The sequence below is a fragment of the Pelmatolapia mariae genome, linkage group LG14 (genome assembly GCF_036321145.2).
Source record: "Pelmatolapia mariae isolate MD_Pm_ZW linkage group LG14, Pm_UMD_F_2, whole genome shotgun sequence".
NCBI classification, from domain to species: domain Eukaryota; kingdom Metazoa; phylum Chordata; class Actinopteri; order Cichliformes; family Cichlidae; genus Pelmatolapia; species Pelmatolapia mariae.
Window position 1 is genome coordinate 28,488,073 of NC_086239.1, and position 24,978 is coordinate 28,513,050.

Sequence of the window (24,978 nt, forward strand, 5' to 3'; positions counted from 1 at the left end):
GTGAATGAGGAAATGAATGAAGGAAATGAGTGTTCAGGTGCAGCTGGAGGGGAGGAGTCAGAGGGAGAGTTTGCTGAAGAAAACCTGCCAGCAAGCAGGTTACGTTTGGTTACCACGGTTACTGACTTGGTTGAAAGTACCTGGAAGAGAAAAGTCTGCGTTTCCCTCATCACAGGGTTAACAAACTCTGAGGTTTTTTTCTTTAGCTGAACCTGGTTCCTGGAATAGAGCCTGGGTTTAAACATCACCAAACCATCTACAGACTTTGAGGCTTCAGGCCTTTGAAAGAAAACCCTGACTATTCTATTGTTTTGTTGGGGTTTTTTTTTTTTCTTTACTTCTCATTATGATATTAGAGCCCAGTTATGCTCCCCTGAAGGGGACAGAAATGTGTCTTTATGTTATAGACTATGAAAACCATGTGCAGTCTGTAGTTTGCAGAGTGCTGAAAACTGGCTCTGCTTTTCTGACCTGACAGTTGAGTTCCTGTGTGACAGTTCCTGTGGTTACATTAGGATCCTGTGAAGACGAGGCAACACATTCCTCCTCCTGACTGAACACTGAGTGAGTTCAGGACATATTAACACCTGATAGAAATCCACCTGCCCCTTCAGCACTCAGCTGTTCATCAAATTCCTACAGGTGAAACTAGAGGAAGCCTTAAGAGGGGGGGGGGACACTTTGCTTGCTATGTTGTCACCACAGTTCTGACCTCAAGGATATTGATGGATGTTTATTTTTAAGCTCAGTGGGGGGTTTGGCTCTGAGCTGCACATCAGACCTTTTTATAACTACTTATAAAGGGAGACATAGCCTCGGGTCTTCTGGCAGATCACCACAGGTTGTTCCAAGGACTCTGCTTCTAAGACGAAGGTGACCTGGTCTATCTGTGAGAGCTCCTAAGGTCTGTAAAAGTCTGCCAGCACTGATGCTAGCCAGATCAGTAGCATCCTTCAAAGCACACCTCAAACCAGACTTATACAGGAAAGCATTTTTTACAAGTTGCATTAAAGTTATTCTCTTTATTGCTGTTCTTACCTTGGCTGTCTCCTTGCTGTTGAATTTTTATTTCCATTGTCTTTGTTTCTTTTGATCTACTCCTTTTATTTCTTCTTCTTTCTTTCTTTTTTTAATCCTGTTTTGCGAGGAACTCTGCAATTGATGTAAATGCAGTGAAAAGGTATCCCCAATGTCCCAATTAAATTCAATGTCTTTTAAACTCTTATCTTGAATCATGCAAACTGTCAGCAGTGTTTCTATTTTTAATGCCCACATGCTTTAATTAGGAATCATAAGTATAAGGATAATCGAGTGGTTATTCATTTATAACATGACATCATTTAAAAAAAAAAATCTAGTTACTGGAAATGTGCGCAGGGTTTTTCCTGCTGCATTCCAAGTGTTACCGCCCTGATGGTTATTTGATTTGTATGACGCTTTGTGCAATACTTAATCTGGATGAAATGAAATCTGTACCCATGAGACTCCTCCACTGGCCAATGTGGGCTGATACTGATTGAGAGGGAGCTTATGGAAGTCTGAATCTCTTGCCGCTGCTGTGAAACGTGTCGTGGGGGGTGGAATAAGCCGAGAATAAAGCCTGCATGAACTAGGGGAGGGGGAGTGCTGGGAGATATGCAAGAGGGGCCCAGATGTACAGCTCGACTATAAACTGCACAGGGCCGGTGAGCAGCGACAGCCAAACAGATGTGACTTTTACTGAGCGTATGACTGGAGGAGGAAACGGGTTAATGGATAGATATAAAGTGTCACCATGTAACCAAATACTGTAGAGCTAAATGTAGCTCAGGTAACGAGCAGAAAGTGGAAGAACATCCTTTCCCTCAGGAAACTGGAACCAGTGCTGTTGTGGCAGGTCATCGTTTGCATCAGAGCCCACAGCGGTACCATACTGGAGTTGTCAGATAAGAAAATATGGTGGTTGTCAGGCTTACATGGTTGTATGTGTGCTCACATTAACAGTTTGCATCTGTGTTCACAGGCCTTGTTGTTGCCAGTCAGATGTATGTTTTACAAGGCACACCAGACTCAGGGTATCAATGTGATTTATGAGTCTCCTTGCCGGCTGTGTGCAGTACAATGGACCAAAAATAGCTTTACAAAACCCTGACAAGCGCAGATTGTCTCAACTTTGGGGCACTTATTGTGTACAGTGGCATTTTTAGATGTGTTCAGAGATTAAATTGAGATCTAAGTGGACTCTCAATCCCTGAGTGGTATAGAGGTCCCTGACTCGGAGCATAAAGTCTGAAATTCAGGAGAAAAATTCCAGGATGTGACAGCCCCGGCCCAGGCAATCAGTTTCTGGGTTTCCCTTATGTGACCGTTAATAGCATATTTACCTCAAACTCAGCTTGCGAAATTGCACTCCATGTTGACCTCCTTTCGTGCCAACGACTGTCTTCACATCTCCTCTACTCACTTCAAGCCAAAATGTGTTTGTTGAGCTGCAAATATGTAAGTAGAAATCACAGAGTGACATGTAAATGCTCTTATGATACTTCAAGTGCACCTTTATTTTTACATGTAATTTGGAGTTTCCTGTGTGATCAAACATGCCTTTATAATAGCATGCATTTAGTTTATCCTCTCCATAAATTTGGCCAAATATGCAAGCACCGGGGGGAATAAATGCACTGCTTGGGCCAACCACCCAGCTGAATGTGTTATTAGCTGGACTGTGGTCTAAGGTGTTTGGAACCCTTATTATGCACAAAACGCTGATAATGTGTCTAAAATGCTCCCTTCAAGTTTCCATAAATATTAATGTGTTGTGTTGTGATTGGATCGCGGATTGAGCTTTGGCTCCAGAAGCCTTCCCAGAGCTTGAGGAGGAGGAGTGGTGGTGGGAGTTAAACGTGAGGTCAAACAGAGGTCACAACAGGGAAGCTGTCTAAGCCCAACACCCCCACACCCCACCCCAACTCCACCAGCACTCCAGGAAACTGGGGTGCCAGAGAGGCAGTAATGTGGAGCCTTATGGGAAGAATTAATGCATGGCTGCTCTGGGTCTATTTGCCGAGTGCAGCTAATTGAGCAGTAAGCGTTAAGAGCACATGCGTTGGCACATGCTGTTTGTGCTGAAAATCTTCTAATGTGTGTTTTGTCTGGTTATTAATATGGAATGGCTGATTTAATGAGCCCATACGACGTTGCTTCGCCTGTGTTTTCATGACTTTATTTGAATCATTCCATACTGTATTGGATTAGTTCTGAGAGCGTACATGCTGAATTACCTTTTTTACACTGAAACTAACTCAAATCCCAAAATGCACAAAGCTTTCCAAGTCATGAGGTGGCCAATCGCTGCGAGAGCATAATGCCCCTGTTTTTTGAGAGGGTCACACTAAGGTAACCGATCGAGCTGGTCCAGCTGGTCCAGAGCCAGACCGGCTTTATATCATCTCTGTGTGTCTGTGAGACCCTGCAGGCCTCGGCTTGATGAAATGCAGGCTGAGGGCAGTTAACTGTAAGCTAAAACTACCTGAGAAATCATGTCATGGTGTTCATACAATGAGTTTCTGTCATCCTGTGTGGGGGCAAATCATTACGGTGCACTTGAGCTGCACTTTCAGCTGAATTTAATGATTAACCTGCAAGGAATAGTTGCTACCATTTCAGCAACTTGCATACAGTAGAAAGGTGGTGCAGAAATATGAGAATATGGTCTGCTTAGACTATCTTGTTGTAAATCTTTCCCCTTAATTGGAAGCTGTATTAAGTACTATGCAAGAAAAATCTTTACTATATAAAACAGTCACTTTAACATAAGTGCTCGTAGGCGTGCGTGTGTGTGTGTGTGTGTGTGTGTGTGTGTGTGTGTGTGTGTGTGTGTGCTATCCCTTCTTTGTAAAGCTGTCATTTATGTTTTTTCTAACAAAGCAGGAGTGTGAAAGAGTGTGATACCTAATCAGCATTCTTCAAAAATGGATTCCTTAAATCATGTGATGATCTCACATCAGCGCCTAGGTGACTGTTTTTAATTTGATTCTCTTTGGATGACGTCTTTTTAAAAAATGTGCCTTTTTGCGTGTGGTTAGTTTAGCACTGATTGGTGACTAAAGCAGAGTCAAGGATGCAATTTACATTTTTTCCACATTAGTGTGAACACGGCAGGCGCGTGTGTATGTGTGTTTGTTAGGCTTGTATTTTGTCGTAATGAAGAAGGGATGCAGAGCAGTAAAGAACGGAACTGCTATAGAAGGCAAGGCAGACATGCGGGTCGGTCTAAACACCAGTGGGAGGGAAGAATGCGCCCCCTGCAGCCCTGACCTTTGACCTTGCAGAATGTAGGCCTCAGGGGCAATCCCACTCCTGGGGAGAGACAATGCTGCAGATACCTATTGAGCCTGGCTTTTTACTCCTTTACAATGCCCCCCACCCCTTGCTTTTTTCCCCCTCCTATTGTGTTCTTTACTACATAAAAACTTCTCACCACGCAAGGTCCACGTTTGGATTTGGAGCCTGTATTCAGGGCTTTTGTGCCTCCACACAAGGCTTGAAGCAGGGGGAAAAGAAAAAAACGCCTCCCTCTCTCTCACTTACTCATGTCTGGTTTTTTTTCTTCTTTTTTTTTCACTTCCTTTTTTTTGCTGGTTTATTTTCCCCAAAAGCAGTCTGACATTCTGGCACCTGTTTTCCTCACAAAACCGCTTATTTATCACTGAATTATTAACCAAGAGCCCACAAAGTGTCTGCCACTTGGTGACATGTCCTGACTTCATGGTGGGGAAGGGAGGGCTGGTTGCTGTAGCAACAAGGAGGGCCTTTATCAAGAAGAGGGGGGGCGGGGGGGGCAATTTAGCCAGTGTCTCCCATCTGCGTTGTGGAGGATCCACGAATGAAATGGTTGGGCCGGAAAATGTTACAGGATTAGTAAAATGGACAAGAGCAGGACCATTTTTGCATTGAAGAGGCATGATGTGATGCTTTCAGCTCTGCAATTTTTGGGAGAAGTGCATTTGCTCATCACAATGGCTGTGTATTATGGAGTACGATGAGCTCTGTAATGAGCACAGTGGAGCAGCCTGGAGAGAGTGACCTGTACTTTTTGTATTTCAGAAATATAGATGACACCCAAGGGAAGGGAGGGGGGGTGTAATATGGTAGAAAATGGAAAAGCTGGTTAATAACTTTTTCAAATGTGTGCAAGAATGAGTTGCAGTAATCCCCTAAAAATGAAATCACAGTTCTTTTAGGATGTTTTATGTTGAACAGAACGATACACACATGCGAAACAACATGAAGCTGAGGAGTATTAAGAGATCCGTCATCACACAGAGAAAGGGCAGCAGCTGTCACAGGGTTTTAAATGTGCATCTCCCCATCAGGGGAGCCGCAGCACTGAAGAGTCTCGACTGGGTAAAGCGATAGTCAGGTCAGAGGCACACAGATGGAAGCTCTGAGTAACACACGTTAGCGGGTGTAGTGAGGGGCTGAAGTATGGCTGAGAAGTGGGAGGGGAGGGCTTTCTTTGTAGCCCTAAAGAGCAGCAACAGCGTTTTGAAGTGGATACAGGCAGTTGCTGAGAGCCTCAGGAGCAGATTGAGCAAAGGCGGGGTGCAGCATGGAGGAATGTAAGCCAGAGCCGGCTGCAGGGGCCCCAGCCAAAAGGGATATCGCAGTGTTGTAGGAGCTGAGGGAGCAAGCAGGAGAAGCTTGTTTCTCATCTGTCTTCAACCTGAGGACTGAGAAGGGGAGAAAAAATGCTGTGTTTTGGATTCTAACCTGCAAGCTGCTTTCAAAACTGACACATGATGAATGACCTGTTGATGCTGCGGTGTACAAACATGTTAGTTTGAAGCCATTTAGCGATGACGTTATACATGTTGCACGGGTCATGGCTTGATTTCTAAAAAATAAAAAAAGGGCACATAGAGAGTTCAGTCCAGTCCAGCCTGATTTCTCCTGCGGGCCTTAACAGTAAATCTTTATGTTTGGAGATCACACCTCCCGCATGCACTTCTAATAAAACGGTCCCAGTTAAAGACAAATGGTTTTGTGGAACATGCCTTAAGGGCCGTGATCTGTCCATCAGATAACCTCCTGAACAAATGGCTTTACGCACTTAACAATAACAATTAGTGGAAGGCCATCGATCACTTGAGTCTTATCCGTTCATTGAACAAATTTATTTATTTTATTTTGAAAAAGCCGGGATTGTAAAACAGTATACAGAGGAAATTATACCATTTCATTTTACTGTTAATTGTGTGGAAAAGATTGTTTTTCACTTTTTCCCAGCAATAAATCATGCCACTAAATTCCCTTTGAGATGAGTCAAGCGCCTATAAGGGTTTTTTAGCCTGACAATGAACACCACTGAGAATTCCTAAGTAGGTTCAATTAAATTCACTAAATCTACATTTTAGCTTCGGCCTTTTGTTTTTTTCCCTTCTGTTTTCACACGTTATCAATTTGATTATCCCCATTTGTCCCTCATAATACTCAAAGATGAAGGACTGAGCTGCTATCAACATCACAGCATGATAGCTTTTATGTCTTCTGTTGTAAAGGGCTGGCTTTCCTTTGTAGTGGCACAGTTGTAATAAAGCAGCAATGGGAGCGTCTGGCAGACGCCTCAGGCCAGACCGGTCCAGTGAAAGCAGATCTGTGAGGAGATGGAGCTCAGATAATCAGAGATGAATTGGGAATGTTGACCAGAGAAATTTCTTCCACTCTAGTTCTCTCAACAGAGTGACACTCTCCCCTCCAAAGCCACTGTTTAGAGGCCCACCAGTTAATGACTGAGGCCAGATTTCAGGACAGGACAGGGGTTTTAAAGGGGGACTAAGTCAAAACTAAAGCAGATGTGTGTGGATTTTAGAAGCCAGAGCATTGAGGGTCCTCCACCTAAGCTAACCTCTTTAAGTGCAGAAAGTTGCCATAAAGTGCAACAGTGCAAAGCAGCATGAAAGCGATCGCCACGCATGACATTTAACACGGAAATGTGGATCTCATGGGATTGGGTTTGTTTCACTGCTTCCTTTTTTCTTTTTTTTCCCCTTTTTTGATTCTTTTTCACTCAGTCTAGTATGGATACAGGAAGATAAATTAATGCAGTCAATGATCCCATCAAATAACATCTAAAAAGGATCAGGATTTTCTTTGATCAGGAAGATTTCCGACCCTGGAATATTCATGCACACATGCCCCCCACCCCCACCTCAGTGGGCTGATTCGCTCTTTCTCTGGATGTGAATCCGCAGCCATGCGTGATCCAATTAGTATGATGAGCACAGGGTGTAGAGCGAGGCTAATGTTTGCATGTCCAGGAGAGTAAATGGATTCTTAGAATGGATTTCCAGCTCCCTTGAGTCTTAGCGGTTTGTGGCCTCTCTGCAGGAACTATTGGCATAGTTAAACCACTGTGTAACTATATGGCCAATCCTCCTGCTTAGCTCTATCGTTATCCAGTCTGTTGATATGGATAATGAATAGTGGCCCCCTTAGACAAAACTAGAAATGGTGGCATGCAATTTTGATGCCATTCAGGCTACACACATTTTACCTTATAATTGGCCACTGCTATACTGTTTGTTTTAGATTATGTATGTCTGCAGCAGGAGTCTGTTTAAAATCATACAGCTAAGTATGCGAAGTAGTAATGCGTATTTTAATGATTGGTTACCCTGCTGGATATTTCTTAAATCATTATGAGTCAGATTGGAATGAATAGTAGCTTACAATCAAACACAGACACACAGGAAGTGGTCACAGGCTTATTCCCTTCCATTCACCATACTGTAAAAACGCTAGTTGCACTCTTGATATCATTTGGAAACCGTCTGGAGGAAAAAAGACTCACGATGAAGAGTGACAACAATATATTGGAAATGAAGATCAACACAGCCGCTGTAACCCCCCATTATTTTTAGGATCCATTTTTAAGCACATTTTAAGGCACTGTGCTTGGACGACAGGGTTAAATGCTAACCTTACCAGAACTGCAAGCTGCGTCCTTACAAGGTACTATGTAGTATTTCAGCATAGTCTAGAATGGGGACAGCAAAATGATTGTAGGTAGAAAACTCGGGAAGCAGATGGCTAAGCAATATAAAAATAAAATGCCTGATTTTAATTAATCAAAACTGGAGCACAGACTTCTTGGATGGTGTGCTAATAAAATTAACTACATAGCAAGGCATGTCTGTGTCATAGATGTATTAAAATTAATCTTAAAAAAAAGGGTGAAAAAAGGCAACAACACCACAAACCCAGTTCAGGTGCAGTTCAGTCAACCGAGTTGGTAGACTGCTCGTATTTGGCCACTTGTGTCTGTCAGATTTAACTCTTAAAGTTTTACATGCTAAGTTATTTGTTACAGTGTTAAATTGGTCTGTTATCCTACTTTTTCCCGTCATTGTTACATGAGTCTGTGGGGATTCACTCACATTTGTAGCCAGCCTCAGGTGACTGGATGAGGACCTGCAATTTTTGGGTTGTAATAGGCAGCTGACTAACAAAATAATTTCTCATCTTAATCTTGCCAAGAAAATAAACAAGTGTTCTTCTCTCTTTTCTTCAAAGTGAAACATAAGGACGCTTTTTGTTGAACATCAGACTAAATAAAACCGGACAAGATTGGGGGGGTGTTCCTAACACCAGGGTGAAGCGATTTCCTCAGGAGGAAAGGGAACATGTTCCCGTTTTTACAACCTGTCATGTCAGCTTGTGCATTTACTGTCTGAGCTATAATGGATAGCTTGTACCTCTGCACAATGAAACTGTGTTTTTTGGGAGGGGGTGAAAATAGATCACTGAGGCATATGATCCTCATGTTTTCTATTCATGAGGATAAAAGAGGCTAGAGCGGTTGCTACAAAAGCCAACATCTTGTAGAAAGATTAAAGTGGATGACAAGAAAAGCTCAACACACGGCTGTGATATCCACGATTCCCACTTTTCTGTCAAGGTGCTAAAATTGGGCTGAGGTGTGCTTGTTTGTTTGACTCAGGTGTGCGCATCCTTTGCCGTTACAAGGTTATTCTTCCATCCTAACAGCCTGTTCATGTTGAGGACAGATCTAATCTCTTGAAAGATTTAACATCCTGGGCTACTCTGATCTGCGGCCAAATCATCAGAAAGATTCAAGGATGCTGTGGATTGGTGGGAATACAAAGAGGAGGGTTTGGTTCTGTGTCGGAGGCTGCTGGACAAATTTCAGAGCCTTACCAGTCAGTCCACAGCTTTTTTCTTTACTCCTGCAAGAAGCATCCCTGCACTTCAGGAATCTTAACATGATCTCAGAGGATGCATGTGAATCTGTCATGTGTTGGTCTGTATGATCATCTAGATGATGGATTGGAGAGACACACAAGACAAATATTTACTGCTGAACTCTTAAAGTTGTGAAGCATTCAGAGTAAGTTGGCCTTATCGCCAAAGCCAGTGAGAGGCTGTTGTCCAACAGCAGTTTATTTCAATACTGAAAACACTGTTTTCAAGTGGATGTTCAGATCTTTCTTTGTACTCTTCTGCTGCTGCCCACCTTAGTGCAGCACCACTCTAAATCTTCTTCTCTCATCTCTCTGTTCTTTGGCTAAATCTGGCTCTCAATGACAGCAGCAGAGCGAAATGGCTGTGCAGAGGCAGCAGTGCGCTGCTAGCTTTCGGAGACAGTCACACTTAATGCCTCTAACCCCATCAATTTGTGAGCAGAGATTGAGTTTCCAGAAGAGCATGAAGTGTGTGGTAAAGCTGTTGACTGTGGCAGACACTGAAGTTTGCTTTTGAGGGAATTCCAGACCGACATAGTTGAGAGGCTCCGGGTCGTCTTGTCCAGCGAACAAACTGTCTGACCTCTGTCGTAGGAAGGTCGTGCGGTTGACCTGTGCTGTTGAACGTGTCATCGCACATTTGCGAACAAGGGGGCATGAAAAAAAACAATCACACGTACGATCAGTCTCTCAACCAAACTATCATAATAAATCGGCGCTGCAAAGAGCATATTGACCTGCTAGAGAAACGTACTCTGCGGTAGCTGCTGATTGAAGTAACAGGCACAAGACTTCTTGGCTTGGAGTGTATTAACACCAACAGCAGCTAAAACAAAACTCTTCAACAACATAAAAAATAAAAAATAGAAATATAGTGTTGGATCTCCTAAGAAGGTCCATTTGTGACTGTATGGTCAGACCCTGCAATCTGATGACCCCAGTAATCCGATGAACCCCTAGAAGCAAGCACTTCGTCACAGTGGGAAGGAAAAAATCAGTTTTAACAGGAAGAAACCTCTCACAGAACCAGGTTCAGAAAGGGGCGGCCATCTGCCACGACTGGTTGGTGGTGTGAGAAGGGAGACAGAACAGGCTGTGGAGGAGAGCCAGAGATTAATAATAATCAATGATTAAATGCACAGAGAGAGGTGAGTGAAGAAGAAATACTGCATCGTGGGAAGTCCCTGGCAGTCTAGGCCTATTACAGCATACATAAGGGAGAATTCAGGGTAATCTGATCCAGTTTTATCAAAAAGAAAAGTTTTAAACCTAGTCTTAAAAGTAGGATCGGGGCTTGACTATTCCAGACCTTGTATGTGAGGGGAAAAAATATCAATATCCTTGCGATTCCATTGCATGTTTACATCTACACCTAGCAAGCATTATCTGTGTGTCTTTTGCACTTTGCACATTGTTTTTACTCGACTGCAGTGCCTCTCGGTGAGGTGTCACTGCTGTACGAACAGTGATGATAAAACCAAAGGGCAGTGAAGTCACTGTTTTCACAAAGAGTGCAACAAAAGGTTTTCATCAGCCTGGAGCTCAACAGTAAGCAAACTCCAGGCTTACCGCACTGTGCGGTGCTCATTTCATTTGACTGTTTAGAAGTGTTTAGCTTTGTGCAGCAGGAAATAATTTATGACAGCAAGCAAAGTATGTGTTTATATCTCAAAGATGAACTTGCTGCTCTAGTTTGACTATATTTCTTTAAAAAAAAAAAGTAGATACATGATTTCCAGCAAAGGTGTTTTGTTATATTTTGACCTTGAAGACGCAGTGTGTGTTTATTAAAAATGTTTTATAATATGTATTTTCTTTTTCCGTTCTGTATTTAAATTTTTCAAGCTGGTTTCAGGTTTTCAAGCAAAGAGAACCTTTTCCTCTTCTGTAGATGCTGAAGCAGCAGCGCTGCACAGGGATGATTGCTGCTCTTTACAAGACAGGGCTATTTTCCATTCACAGCGTAGGACTCTTCCTCTGATATGGAAAGTGAGCCTCAGAAAATGCTTGATCTGCTCTTTGATGTTAAGGACTATGCTGATCTCTGAACTCGATGAATAGCGTCAGTTCACGCACAGATCTCTGGCTGTAAAGGGTCTTATCTGGCTTTTAGAGATGGTTAATATCATCCTGGCATATAGGAAAGTATTATGATTAAATTTATGGCCAATGAACGTTCATAAAAGCCTACAAAAGTATGAGTCGCTTATGTTGCACACTTCCTTTTACTGTTATTCATGATGCAGCAGGGACAGCACATCTGTGCTAGTTCACCTCAGGGCTGCCTGCACTCTCCTACTATTTTCATTCTGCTTTTGTAGTCCATAGGGTTTATTTTAAATGACAGAGGAGGTATTTATGCTAAAATAAATAAAATACATCAACATTTGTTTTCACTGTAGTATTCCAGGTGCACACATTGCATCATTAAACACATAGTTTTAGACCGTTTTGTGCTGCTTTTCCAGCTTGGAAATGGAATTAGATACAAATCTGTTCCCTGAAGTGTTATCAATCCACATTTTCCAACCACTCCTTATCTTTTTTTCTGCTTTCAGATGAAGCTGTGGAACAAGTATAAGGTAACCAGTATTCCATCTTTGGTGTTTGTGGACGCCTCCACGGGGAAGATCGTGTGTCGAAACGGTCTGCTGGTGGTCAGAGATGACCCCAAAGGTGAGCTCAAGCATCTAGAGCTCACACACACACACACAGAGGCCACAATATTAGTAAAACCATGTGGCTGATTTATTTTTATTTCCTAACCTCAAGCTCTGACTCTAATCCTCTTTACTGAATGGTTAACCCTAACCCCAGTTCAACCCTAGAAATATGACTGTTTAATGAGGTAATGGGAAGATGTTTTGAGGGTCAAAAGGACAAACATCATAGATCAGTTTCTCGCACAGTTTGTCTGTCATAGCTTATAGCGCGGAATTCTTGGTGGGTAGCAATCATCAGTCACTCTTGGCTGAGAGTAATAAGCAAGCGGCATAACTCATTGAGAATTGCATACTGACTTCACACCAGTCTATCTTTTCTACTGTAACACTTGTCACTTCCAAATGTATCTCATGAAACAGCAGCAGCTAGGCTATAAAATTCCCCCTGTGGCAAAAGGGTATGAATGAGCAACTTGAATAGCAAACTTCAAGATAAGATGTTAAGTTTCTATCTGCATGTGAAGAAAAACATGCTGCATGCATGAGCAAAATATCTTCACGGTGAAGATAAACAGTCGCTCATGTAAATTCTTTAGTCAGGTGGAAAAACAAACCCTCATGAGGAAGAGAGAAAATATGTAAATGTATTTTTATGGTGTTATTAGAAATGTTGGATGCTAGACTTAAAGATGGCAACCCTTTCAGTCCTGTTAAAACTGCCCAGCTGGCATCTTCCTGTTTCTTTCCCACACACAGTTTAAATCAAATATAGTAACCAAACACCTTCTTGGGCCTTACAAAAGGTTACTGTATCAAATTCTAAAAATGATTTCATCTGAGGTTTTATGAAGGGGGCGAAAAGGCTCTAGAGATGCTTTTTTTTTCTTTTCTTTTTTTTTTAAATGATTGTTTTTGTGTTCAGTGTGCACAAGCTGAACACGGAGCTCCTAACAACCTGGTTTAGCCACTACATCAGAATAGTTTCACAGGCCAATGCTGTTCAAGCTTGGATTTGTTCCAGTGCTGCACACTGCACGTGGGCACTGTTCATACCCTCCTACTGAGCTCATGAGATTTAACCCAAGGATGACAAAAAAAACCACTCTCCTTGCCTGTTAGTGCATCTTTTCCAGTGTTAAAAACCATAGGTAAAAAAGTCATAAGATGAATAATTTCTCTTTATTTGTGGCATATTGGACAGTTTATCTTTTTTTAATGGTAACAGTAGGATGATTTCATGCTGGAACACCTTTTTTAAAAAAAATATGATTATTATTATTATTAAGACACTAACATAAACAGCTCAATAATGATTTACCATCACACCAGCAACTACTTTAGAACCACCAAGAAACTGGCAAGCACCTCTTTGGACAGGTTCAAACTTTCTTGCTGTGAGGTGATCGATGCACCATCGTGCTGTTATACTGGCTAACTCATCAAATCACACCTTCAGGTTGGTTAGCTAATGTCCTACCCTCTTCTAGTCCGTGGTAAATGGACTATAATTTATATAGCTTGTTTTTTTTTTTCCCTTTAAACTCATCTAGCAAGCAAAGCACTTTTTACACTCCAAGCTACATCCACAGAACTACTATTCAAGACCCTCTCTAAATCCTGAGCCCAGGTAAACAACAAGACTTCAACCACAGGTGAGAATTGGGTAACCAGTGAGGAGTACATGGGGTCCATCCAAGAGATTGGACTGAAATAAATACTACACAATTAGTATGACTTCTGAACTTGACTTGCTGTGTCCACTGGCAAGGTGAGATGTGTAAGATCACGCCGGCATTGGGATCAGGCAGTGTCTCTAGGCCCTCGGAAACTACCGGTAACAAGGGAGAAAAAACAAAGTGTATTCTCCAGGTGGTTGCCGAGGTGTTGTTGCCAGCTGCTAAGTGAAATTGGTCGCAATTGAGGTGCTATACCAAAAATACATATTTGCCGCCTGCTTTTTTTGTATTTGTCGGTTTGCTTGGTAGACGGTGACTCATCTGCAAACTACTAATCATCACACAACTTTTCCGTTGCACTTTTTACAATTTTACTATCACTCACCATTAAAAACTAAAGGTGACCAAAGCAATCACAACGATTTTTTTTTTTCTCTCTAGTGACCTCATTGTGTCATGGTTCACACCAATCATGTTGTTTTGTTTTGTTTTCTCTTCTGCAGTGTAATCTTTTTAATTCAAATTTATGTCACATGCTTCCTGTAAATACTTATTTATTATCTATACGTAAACCACAGCCAAGCGTAAAAATTTGAGATATTTATTTATTTATTTTACTTCTGTTTTCACTCAGTTTTCTATCTGCTAATTGAAAATGTGCATTTAAATTCTTCATGTAAATTCTTAGTTATATAAGTAATAATTTAATCATATAAAAATAATGATTTTGCAGTGGTGAACCATCCGACTTCATATATTACAGCTGTTCCAGCTAAAAATATCCAGCCTACCACATTGGGTTCACACCATAAATAAGTCGTTTAAGTTAACCAAAATGTAATGAGTGCAGTAACTAAGGTCAGACCCACATTAGCTCGCACCTCAAATTCCTGGTGAGGATTTACTGTGGATATATTGCCCAGTCCCATCATTCAGCATTTGTCTGAAGCATTTTGCAATAACTTCCCCCCCCTTGTATTTGAGTTAATGCCGCTATAATTATGGTGCTGTGTGAATATTATAGCGTGTCCATGTCTCACACTCTCGTCTTCGAAACCTATAATTTCTGCACTTTGAAGTGGAGATGGAGAATTAACAAGAGTGGGCTTGCATTCCTTTCCTGTATTGAGGGCGTCCATCTGTGGCTGAGACGATCTCAATATTTTAAAACGCTGCCTCTTCAAAGCCTGTTAGGTCAGCTTTTTAAAAAAAAATGGTGTCGTGTCATGTGAGAGGGAAGAATAGCAGCCATGTGAGGACTGTGACAGATTCCACTGTCTGTCTAATGAAAGCTAGTCCAGGCCTGCAGTGATATTTCCACAGTTCATTAACTAGATGTGAGCTGAGAAGATATTAAATTGGTGGCTTCAGTAGCAAAGAGAGCCACCAGCACTTCAGGAACCCAAGTTTTGCATCTCTTTGAAATAAAAGGCTGTGCTCTTTTTTTCTTTCTTTTTTTTTTTTAAACATCACATTTTTAAATTTGATGTATTAGGCTGTGGACGGTTCCTAATGTGACAAATCAATTCAGGTGCAACAGCCATGGCTGGGAGAGGTAAAGGGCAGCAAAAAGTTCACGTACGCTGACAGTCGGAGGGGCGGGTGAACAATTTGGGACCCCACTGCCTTTCACTGTCGATGAAAGGCCTGACTTGAGTGGTGGCAGACTAGCCCTGCAGCGTAAAGATGGAGTGCACTTTTACAATCAGGACAACAATGAAAGGCCGCGCCAGCGCAGTGCAGACGTGTCGTTCCTGCCTAATGAAGCCCCGGACAACAGCGCTCACATAAAGAGTCCATTATGAACCAGCCATACAAGCTTTTATTTATGATTACACCCCCCCTTTAATTCAGCTGTACCAAATGCATCTCCAGAGCTCGCCGGGAACAATGAAAACACCTTGAAAAGGAAATGAAAAGTGTGAAAGAGAGCAGGAGGGAAGTATTTCTGACAGCCTTCATTTGCTTAAGAGGTTCGACATTTCTTTTTCTTTAACAGTGTGTGTGTGTGTGTGTGTGTGTGTGTGTGTGTGTGTGTGTGTGTGTGTGTGTGTGTGTTCACATGCGTGCATATTTTCAAAGCAGAAAACACAAAACAGTCCTTTAAAAACATATTTAAATGACAACTGTGTGTGGTGGTTTGACATGTGACACCCTTAACGGACACAGAAAAGGTGTCTGTGGGTCTTCTGCTGAACTGAAGCGTGACTCTTGAGTCCACATTTCAGTATCTAAGCAGCTGTTAGATGGATTACTGTGATGTTTTGTAAATATTCATGATTCCCAGACATGAAATCCTAACAGTGTCACTGTGAGTTATAGTAGTTTTAAGTGTGAGTTAAAGCTTTGTGCAACAGTGGACAATTTGTCATGTTATTAATAATGAATGCAGCCAAATACCTATGAAAACACAGCGTCATCATCTTCTGTTGCACTTGTTCCACTGGTATGGAACAAAATACTGGCATTTAGCTCAAATCAGTGCCACGCAGCACCTCTTAGAGCTGCTAGCATGGCAATAATCTCTCGTTTTCCTTCCCATGTTTCCCCTTTCTTTGCCCCCTCTGTTTTCCTACCCTCTCTCAGGCCTGGAGTTCCCCTGGGGCCCGAAGCCATTTGCGGAGGTGGTGGCAGGACCTCTGCTCAGGAACAACAGACAGACAACAGACAGCAGCTCTCTGGAGGGACACTATGTGGGAGTGTATTTCTCAGCACACTGGGTGAGTGGAGAGAAGACAAAGAGGACCCCATCTTTTTTTCTTTTCTTTTTTTTTCCCTATTCAGGGCTCCTGACTCTGTGAAAACATTGAGACATCAGAGAAAAAAGAGCGGCAGCAGCACAGCAGAGCAGGAAGAGGCAGAAACAGATAAGAGAGAGGAGCGAGACTCCATTGTGCTTGACTGTTTACATTACAGCGGTTGACGATCTCCATCAGTCCTTTCACCACCAACTGTGGATCAGTCACCACACCCCAAAGACGTCACACCGTTGTTTCTTTTCTTTGCTGCCGCTGCCGATAGCCAGCGAAGGTCATGACTCACGATGCATGGAAGGCGTTAAATCATCGCTGTGCTGTTGCTGATGAGATGCAGCGCGAGCTGCCGAGGCCAGTCGGCGCAGCAGCTGCCAGAGCCGTAGCCTCAGATACCGGCTGCTCAGAATGGTGACGCCTGAATGCTGGCGCAAACCCCAAAGCCATATAAAACTGAAAGGACAAGTCACAAAAAGCAATTACAGGAGTTTATTTGCGGTGTTTTACACCACAGTCCCCTGGTTACTCGTGTAAATCTATCTGCTACTAAAGCAGTCTCACAAAAACGAAATGCCAGCACTTTGCCTTGGCATCTTGATAGTATATTTTCTTTACTTTATTTCCCTCCTTCATGTTGGAGGGACCTAAATGGCCCATGGCAGAGACACATGCAGCGTGACCTACATTTTGCTGCACACTTACTTTTTCTCTTGTAGTGGGAGAAAACTTTAGTGTTATCACGATAGTACTAAAACAAGCTTGTGTAATGAGCAATGAACACACTTATACAGTGTTTATATCTGTAAGGTATAAGGGAAGATCGCACTTACTACACAAGATACTTTGTGCTTTTGTCCCAACGTCCCTTTGTGTTGATATGATAAAGTGCCACTGTAGGAAGCTTTAAGCTTCTCTACTTAGTAAACAGGAAGATGAGATGAGCCTTAGACATATGATATGTAATTAAGTCTAGCAAAAATACCTCAACATATTTACAGGGAAGGAAACTGAAGCAGCTATGGCATTAATCCATGTTTACAGGGAATGTGCTTACTGTGTGTATGTTAAAGATTTAGTCACTGTGACACAAGTAATAAATCGGGCATTTTTGAAAGATTATTTTGGGGCATTTTTGCCATTATTAGACAGGACAGTGGAGAAAGCAGGAGAGTGGTGCAGACACAGAGCAAAGGCTCCAGGCTAGAGTCGAAGTTGGGCCAGTGCATTCAGCCTTTTCGTGGAAAATGGTCACCTTTGTCCGTTTTGATACAACAGCATCACACAGTTGCTGCAGATTTGTTGCCTGGACAGCCATGATAGTACTGCACATAACTGGATTAAAATTTGGTGACTGTGGAGGCTTTTAGAGTACTGTACAGTGAGCTTATTTTCATGTTCAAGAAACAAGTTTGAGATGTTGTGATTTACGACGTTGCTCATTAGTCTCCAGCCATCGTAAAATGGGTATACTGTGATCATAAAGGGATGATTATGGTCAGCAATAATACTCAGGTAGGCTGTGGATTTTAAATGATGCGTAGTGTGGCAAGAAAACATCCCCCACACCATTACACCACCAGCAGTCTGAATCACTGATGCAAGGCAGGATGGATCCATGCTTTCCTGATTTGTTTTGTTTTTAATGCCAAATTCTGACCATAACATCTGAATATTGCAGCAGAATTGGAAACTCGTCAGACCAGACAACATTTTTTCCAACATTCTGCTGTCTAATTTTGGTCAGCCTGTGTGAATTGTAAATTTCCTGTTCTTAGCTGACAGAAGTGGCACCCAGTGGGAACTTCTGCTGCTGTAGTCCATCTGCTTCAAAGTTTTTATGTGTTGTGCTTTCAGGGATGTTCTTCTGCATACCGTTTTTATAACCAGCGGTTATTTGAGTGTACTGTTGCCTTCCTATCAGTTGAAAGCAATCTGCCCATTCTCCTCTGACCTTTGACATCAACAAGGCGTTTGCGGGAAAGTCCCAGCAGATCAGCAGTTTCTAAAATATTCAGGCCAGCCTATCTGGCACCGACAACTGTGCCATATTCAAAGTCACCTCTCTTCCCCATTCTGATGCTCAGTTTGAATTTCAAGAGGTTGTCTTAAGCATGTTTACATTCCTAAATGCACAAGCTGCTGCCATGTGATTGTATGATTTGATATTTGTGTTACTGAGAAGTTGAACAGGTGTACTTGGTGAAGAGGCTGATGAGTGTATATGTATGTGTATTTTGGTACTTTTTGTCTTTGTGCTTCTCTTAGCTGAAGCAGTCTGCATTCATTAATTGAATAACTTATCGTTCATGGGCTAATCAGTGTTTAAATAAGCACAGTCTGAGAGAAGAGAAGAAAATCTATTGTCCCTGAAATCATTTTAACCTCAGCTTCACTCCATGCAAACATGTGGCATGCATTTTGTAACTCTTCAAGTTGTCTGATTTAAATATTACGTTTCTATTTTATCATATATTCACAGCAGAGAAGAAAAAGAAAATACAGATACGAAGCAAACAGAGCATGGGAAAGAGGCTGGAAGTTGAGACTAGTCTGTTTTGCTTCTCACTGTCATGGTGCTCTGATGTCATCGTAATGCCAGCCATACCACCGCTCCCCCTTGCCTGGATAGCGTTGGCGCTCTAAACACACACAGTAGAGCAAATACTTTCTTAAGCTCGAGTATTCCTCGGGATTAACGTTTTAAACAGCCTGGATACAAAACAAGAAAGAATTACTAGTTTGTGGAAAGGTGTTTGGCGGCAGAGAGGAAAATAGTTTGGGGGAAAAACCCTGGGAAATGAGCACCTTATTACACTTGTGACTGTGTATATTAGATGTTCACTCGTTCGCTCTCTCTCAGTGCCCACCGTGTCGCAGTTTGACTCGTGTGTTGGTGGAATCGTATCGGACCGTCAAAGAGTCGGGCCAGAAGTTTGAGATAGTGTTCGTCAGCGCTGACAGGTGAGCCACACTGCACCTGCCTTTTGCCTGTTAAGAACCCAACTGGGTCCCTGCTTACCTGTTGTTATTAAAACCAAGAAATCAGCATCTGTTGTCTTCCTGTTCGGTTCTCCCCTCCAACCCGCTCAGGTCAGAGGAGTCCTTTAAGCAGTACTTCAGCGAGATGCCATGGTTGGCAGTGCCTTATTCAGATGAGGCTCGGCGATCGCGGCTCAACAGACTCTACGGAATACAAGGTATTTCACCAGCTCCATCACCGTTATCGCTGAATATGCATGTTTTTGCTGGCCTGTTATGCTATTTATCCATTGCTTTGTTGAGAGTTGCAGCCAACCGCATCACTGCACAAAAGGCAGAAAAGCATCCATTATCTACCTGTGATGAGAGGCTGATGCTAGTGATAGTGTTGGTTAGTTACACTTTTGTTTTTATTGGCAGATGTAAACAGCAGGAAGAAAATAGTTCTTTAAAGAACTTCCTTATTAATTTATTCAGTTTTGGCACATTGAGCGCTACAAGTAAAGATCCTTTTAGTTACATCACATTCAAGAGAAGGCCAATTTCTTCAAAATCTAACAAATAACAGTACAGGTCAGGAAAAATATGTATATCTGATTGTTGAGTACAGTGTGCCTTTTAAGATAAGAGCAGAAAGTGGATATATCTATTTTTTTCTCTCTGCCAAACTTGGTTATGTCACATACTGAAACACTGGCACAAAGGCTTGACAGCTCTTTGTGCTGGGTGGGCAAAACAGCAACACAGATCGCCCTGCAGCCTGAGAAATGTGGGCTGGTTATCCAGTTTACCATCTCACTGCGGAAGTGCCGTGCCTTCCTCCCGAGTGTGTGAGTGGATGACTGTGGATGAAGTTAGCGAGAACTGGCCGTCGGCCTGTCCTGCAAAGAATTTGAGGAATGTGTAGAGAACGAGTTAACACTGCCCCCCCTACACTCAAACCCCTGCAGTCTCTGATTTCCCCCACCTCAGTTAACTTCAGTCCACATGTGCAGACAGGAATTTACTGATTGCTGCTTGCTTGCCTGATTTGTGTCTGTTTCTGATAAAGGAATTGTATTCACAGTGTGGGTGGCTTGTAAAAGCACTATCAGAGGGGTAACGGACAGAGCTAGAGGGAGGTGAGAATCCCCAAAAAGAGTTTTTAAAAAAACAAAAAACAAAAATCTCACTGTGAAAGGGAAAAGAGTGCGTCATGATGCGATAATTAAAGGAAACGACCCATACCACCTCCCAGGCTTTTGCCCATTTCCTCCCCTCCTATGTTTCTCTTCCTTTCATCATCATCTTTCTCCATTCCAGGTATTCCCACATTGATTCTGTTGGACACGGAGGGTCACATGATCACGCGACAGGGCCGGGTAGAGGTGTTGAACGACCCAGAGTGCCGGCTCTTTCCCTGGCACCCTCGGCCCGTGCTCGAGCTCAGCGAGTCAAACGCCGTGCAGCTCCACGAAGGGCCCTGCCTCGTCCTGTTTGTGGGTGAGAGGCTGAGGCTTTATAATTCGGCGAAGCTCCACATGGGGCTCTGTCTGAATGAAGTGGCATTTATTTAGAGCATATTGAATGTCAGACTCTGCGGAAAATTCTTCCAGTGTTGAAAGGTCCCAGAGGGAAATGCTGTGGGAAATGCTTCATGTAGTATTTACTGTATCCATCTATTTATATGCTAATACGGGAATGCTAATGCAAAAAAGAAAAGAATTTTTCCAGTGAATGGCACTGAATGATTTAGACATTAAGGTGCAGAGAGGAAACAGACATGGAAAAGAATTTGAGAGTGCAAAGTGATGACCCTCAAAATATGAGACCACCCTGGTGTCTCCTGAGGTCAAACCAAATCGCATAACAAGACTGAGGACCATCTGTACATGTAGTTTCTTTCATCTCTTCACTCATCTGTCCTCCAGTTGCCTATCCTTGCAGCCACTACTTTCACTCATCTGTTCGTTTTTTCCTCTCCCATGTGGCTTCTTCATGCTTTTAACACAGCTCTGTTTCTCTTTCCTGGTTAATGCAGACGCTGAGGAGGAAGGTGAATTGGAGCCAGCCAAGGAGCTGATTCAACCAATAGCGGAAAAGCTCATGGCCAAGTACAAAGCGAAGGAGGAGGAGACGCCGCTGCTGTTCTTTGTGGCTGGAGAGGTGAGATAAGCCGACAGAGTGAAATACCATTTCACACAAAACTGGCATAAGCTGGGGTTTGTTTTTTGGGGGGGGCGGGCAAAGTTTGAACATCCTGCTCTACCTGAGCTGTGCTTCGGGATGATTTAGTCTTTGAATGTACAGCTCAGACGATCCTGTGTTTTTGGTTTCTTTTTGTTTTGGTTTGGGGGTTTCTTGAGGCAGATACAGACATGATAGTGAAAATGCCAGTGCAATAACACAGCGACGTGCATAAACAAACATTTCCAAACATTTCTGATTTGTTTTTAAGGAGGTGGAGACACGTTAGACAAAAACAGACTCTCAGGAAATAACAGTATTCTATCCAGAGGAGGATTTGACCTATTTTTGTCACGTTGTCTTTGACCACATCCAGCAGATACTTTCTCACTTTGGCCCTTCTGCAGTTTCTACCCACTACTGTGGGGAAACATCTGGCTCTGCTGCTGCTGCTCGGTGTTCACCACCTGCTTGCTAACTGCGTGTGACTGCCGTTAGTTACTAAAGAGTCAGTTTTCTGGAAAAAAGCTGCCTGCTGCCACTAAGAATTACCCTGCGTGAGTGGCGAGAGTGAACAGAACAGTTGAGGGTCAGAAGACCAAACAATGACTTAAACAGCAGTAAAATGACTCACAAAAGGATAAATGTAGAGTTGAAGAGATACTTTGGAAACACAAAGCTGCATATTGACAATGTCAATATATGTTTATATACAACAATTCATTTTAGCTGCTTTGGATTTGGGTATTTAAGGGGATGTATTAGTTTCAAGTAATGAAGTCAGCTTATTTACAAGTAATCCCCGTGAGCCAAAAGCTCAGGCTTCAGGGTGCTCTGTAATCTCTGATGCTGCTTTCCATTTGAAGTGGGAACTGAGAAATCCAGGGTTTCCAGTTGGAATTTTCCACTCTAGCGCCCCCTTCAGTCAAACTTTCCACTCAGAAAGTCAGGGCAGCCACACCAACCTTGACTTTGCAATTAAATAAAAGTTAAACTTTAGAACTTGTGCATATGTGCAGTAGATGACATTTCCACAACTTCAGTGGCTACTAAAGCATTTGAGGCCCTGTTTTTGAATGTGCAAGAGAGGCATTAAGTCCCATCCATGACCTACAATTCAACTGTGCGCCTCTATCATGATGGGTAGACACAGAGCGTAGCAGTGCTCTCCCTCACAATACTGACAAATCATCCTTTCTATCTGCGCAGTATCTCCTCCCACATCTTCCCCGTGTGGGATGAGCCGTGGAGTTTTCATAATACTTGTTATCTCGTGTTGTTCTGCCTTGACCTCTCCAGAACTGGTGCAGCAGCAGACATAATTACCAGATTAGCTACCTCTCCTCAGTTCCCCTGCACTCTGTCCTCCAGCCAGCCTTCCTCCCAGTTCAATCTGGGGGTGACGGCACTGGTTTCTGGTGTGTCACTTGCCCAAAAGCAGGCTCCGGTTTCAGCTGCAGGTCTTGCACATGTGCTAACTGGCAGCTCAACTCTAATGTCTGCTTTGGAATATCAGTGGCACATGTACGCAGACCTAGAAAAGCTTAAGTTTTAAGGAAAGCACGAGTTGGAGTGATAGCGTTTCGTGTTAATTGTGTCAGGTCAAAGAAATGTTGGCACAAACACAAAGAAACGCTGTTGCACTGGAGCTTGCGGTTATTCAGGAGCAACACATGCTAAGCCGTATACTTTTACATCCATGTAGTGCAGGTCTAATTTCCTGGCTGTAGCTCAGCCGGCTATGAAATCACCAGGTTTCCCCCTCCAGACTGGGTTGCGTCAGATATCGCTTCCCATGTGAGGCATTCTGTGAAGCTTCCAGGCTCTGGGCTCCTTCAGCTTAGCTTGTGTTTGCCCTGGTAGGCACACACTTCTCTGCCAGACCAGCTGCTGGGTTTTCTGTGTCCATGAGACAGCAGTATGTTGGCAGCCCCTCAGGGGGGAGGCCAGTCTGAGCTGAATGATACAGGATCTTCTTACCCAACTGTAAAAAAACATACGCCACAGGGTAGTACAGTATTCTGATTTATAATCGCAGAATGAAAGATCTTTTGTTCTTTAACTTCTGCTGCGTTCTGGCTCTTGCATGCAAAATGAACTTGAGCAGTATTATCCAGTCACATAAGAATTTAATAGACTTTTGTGGCAGCCAGAAGTGACTGATTCTGCTCTTCAAAGCTTTGTTTTTGCCTGCTTGATTTGTGTGTGTGCGTGTCCCTAAACAGGATGATTGCTTTGACTTTGAGATTATAGTGGGTTGCATAACCACTCTGGTACTGCATTTATTCAAATCGTAGCACACTGGCAGTTTCTTTCGCATTCATTATGTTTTAATGTAAAATGTAAAAGCTTCACATATGCACATTTGGATCATGTTAGTGGAAAGACAAGGTCATACTGTGGTCCAACATGTTTATACAGATCAATAGTATAACAGTGGTGGTCCCTCGAGGATAATGCCTCGGTTTTTGCCTTAAGCCTTAATAAAATTTTAAAGAGATTACTTATGTTTTAAAAAATGACCTTCTGCACAGTGGGTTCATTTTTGGGGTCAGCCTCAACTGGCCATTCAAGGCACTCTATTGTTATATGGCCTTAGCTAGTAACAAATGTATATGGGGTTTTGTTTGTTTTTGCTTTTTCTGTTTCTGCGGTGAGGTGTCAAGCAAAAGCAACAAGTGGGGATATAATAACCTAACCGGCCAGTCAGAAGGGTTATGCTTAATTATCTTACCAGCTAGTGACCCAAGCAGGTCTCATTCAGCGATGTAGACGAGGGCTCTGGGTTGTGAAAAAGTCTGTGTTGTAGTAGAGATGTCCAAAGCTCGATCTTATGCCTCCATGTTTCTAAATGGATGACCGGTAACTTTACATGTGTGTAAGCATGTAAGCATTCACAGGAACAGTATTTTATCTATGCGGGTATTGCAGAAAATTACCTCATGCAAATATTAACAAAGCACACAGCTGAACATCAAAAAGGAAGATAAAGGCCTGTGATATTTAGCGATTGTGTGTTTATCTAGCTTGTTAGCTACTAACAGGCTACGTCCACACTAATGCATTTTTGTTTGAAAACTAATCGTTTTCTCTCAGTTTTGGCCTCCCGTCCACAGCGAAAACGGAGACTTCCTAAAACGATGACGTATGTTAGTCATATGATGCAGTCATGTGACCAATTAAACAAATATAGCGAAGGGCATTATACAGCAGTTGTTTTGTTTGCTCTCAATTTTAACAGCCCTATTAGAGATTAATATCAGTCAGTACATGCTCCAGATAGCTTTTCTTCAAATTCTTTAACTCGCACTCGCTTTTGCAACTTTGTACGTGTGTGTTACTCGCAGCAACAACTCCAACTCATTGTTAGTCCATTTAAAAAAAACTCGGTGCTTTTACTCAACATTTTGCCGCGACGTTTCACAGATCAGGAAAGTAAATAAACGACAGACAGAAATGAGGCAGGTCCAAGCTGCTTGTTTTTCACGCATGCGCAGTACTG

The 24,978-nt window shown here is 42.6% G+C and overlaps 1 protein-coding gene across 1 annotated transcript in view; it reads left to right on the forward strand.

Moving 5' to 3' along the window:
- Positions 1-24,978, forward strand: part of nxn (nucleoredoxin) — a 66,439-nt gene that overhangs the window by 37,682 nt on the left and 3,779 nt on the right. The window contains exons 2-7 of the mRNA XM_063493536.1: positions 11,798-11,915; positions 16,165-16,298; positions 19,192-19,292; positions 19,422-19,528; positions 20,613-20,792; positions 21,331-21,455. Of these exons, the coding sequence (XP_063349606.1) occupies positions 11,798-11,915; positions 16,165-16,298; positions 19,192-19,292; positions 19,422-19,528; positions 20,613-20,792; positions 21,331-21,455 (765 nt within the window). The remainder of the gene's footprint in view (positions 1-11,797; positions 11,916-16,164; positions 16,299-19,191; positions 19,293-19,421; positions 19,529-20,612; positions 20,793-21,330; positions 21,456-24,978) is intronic.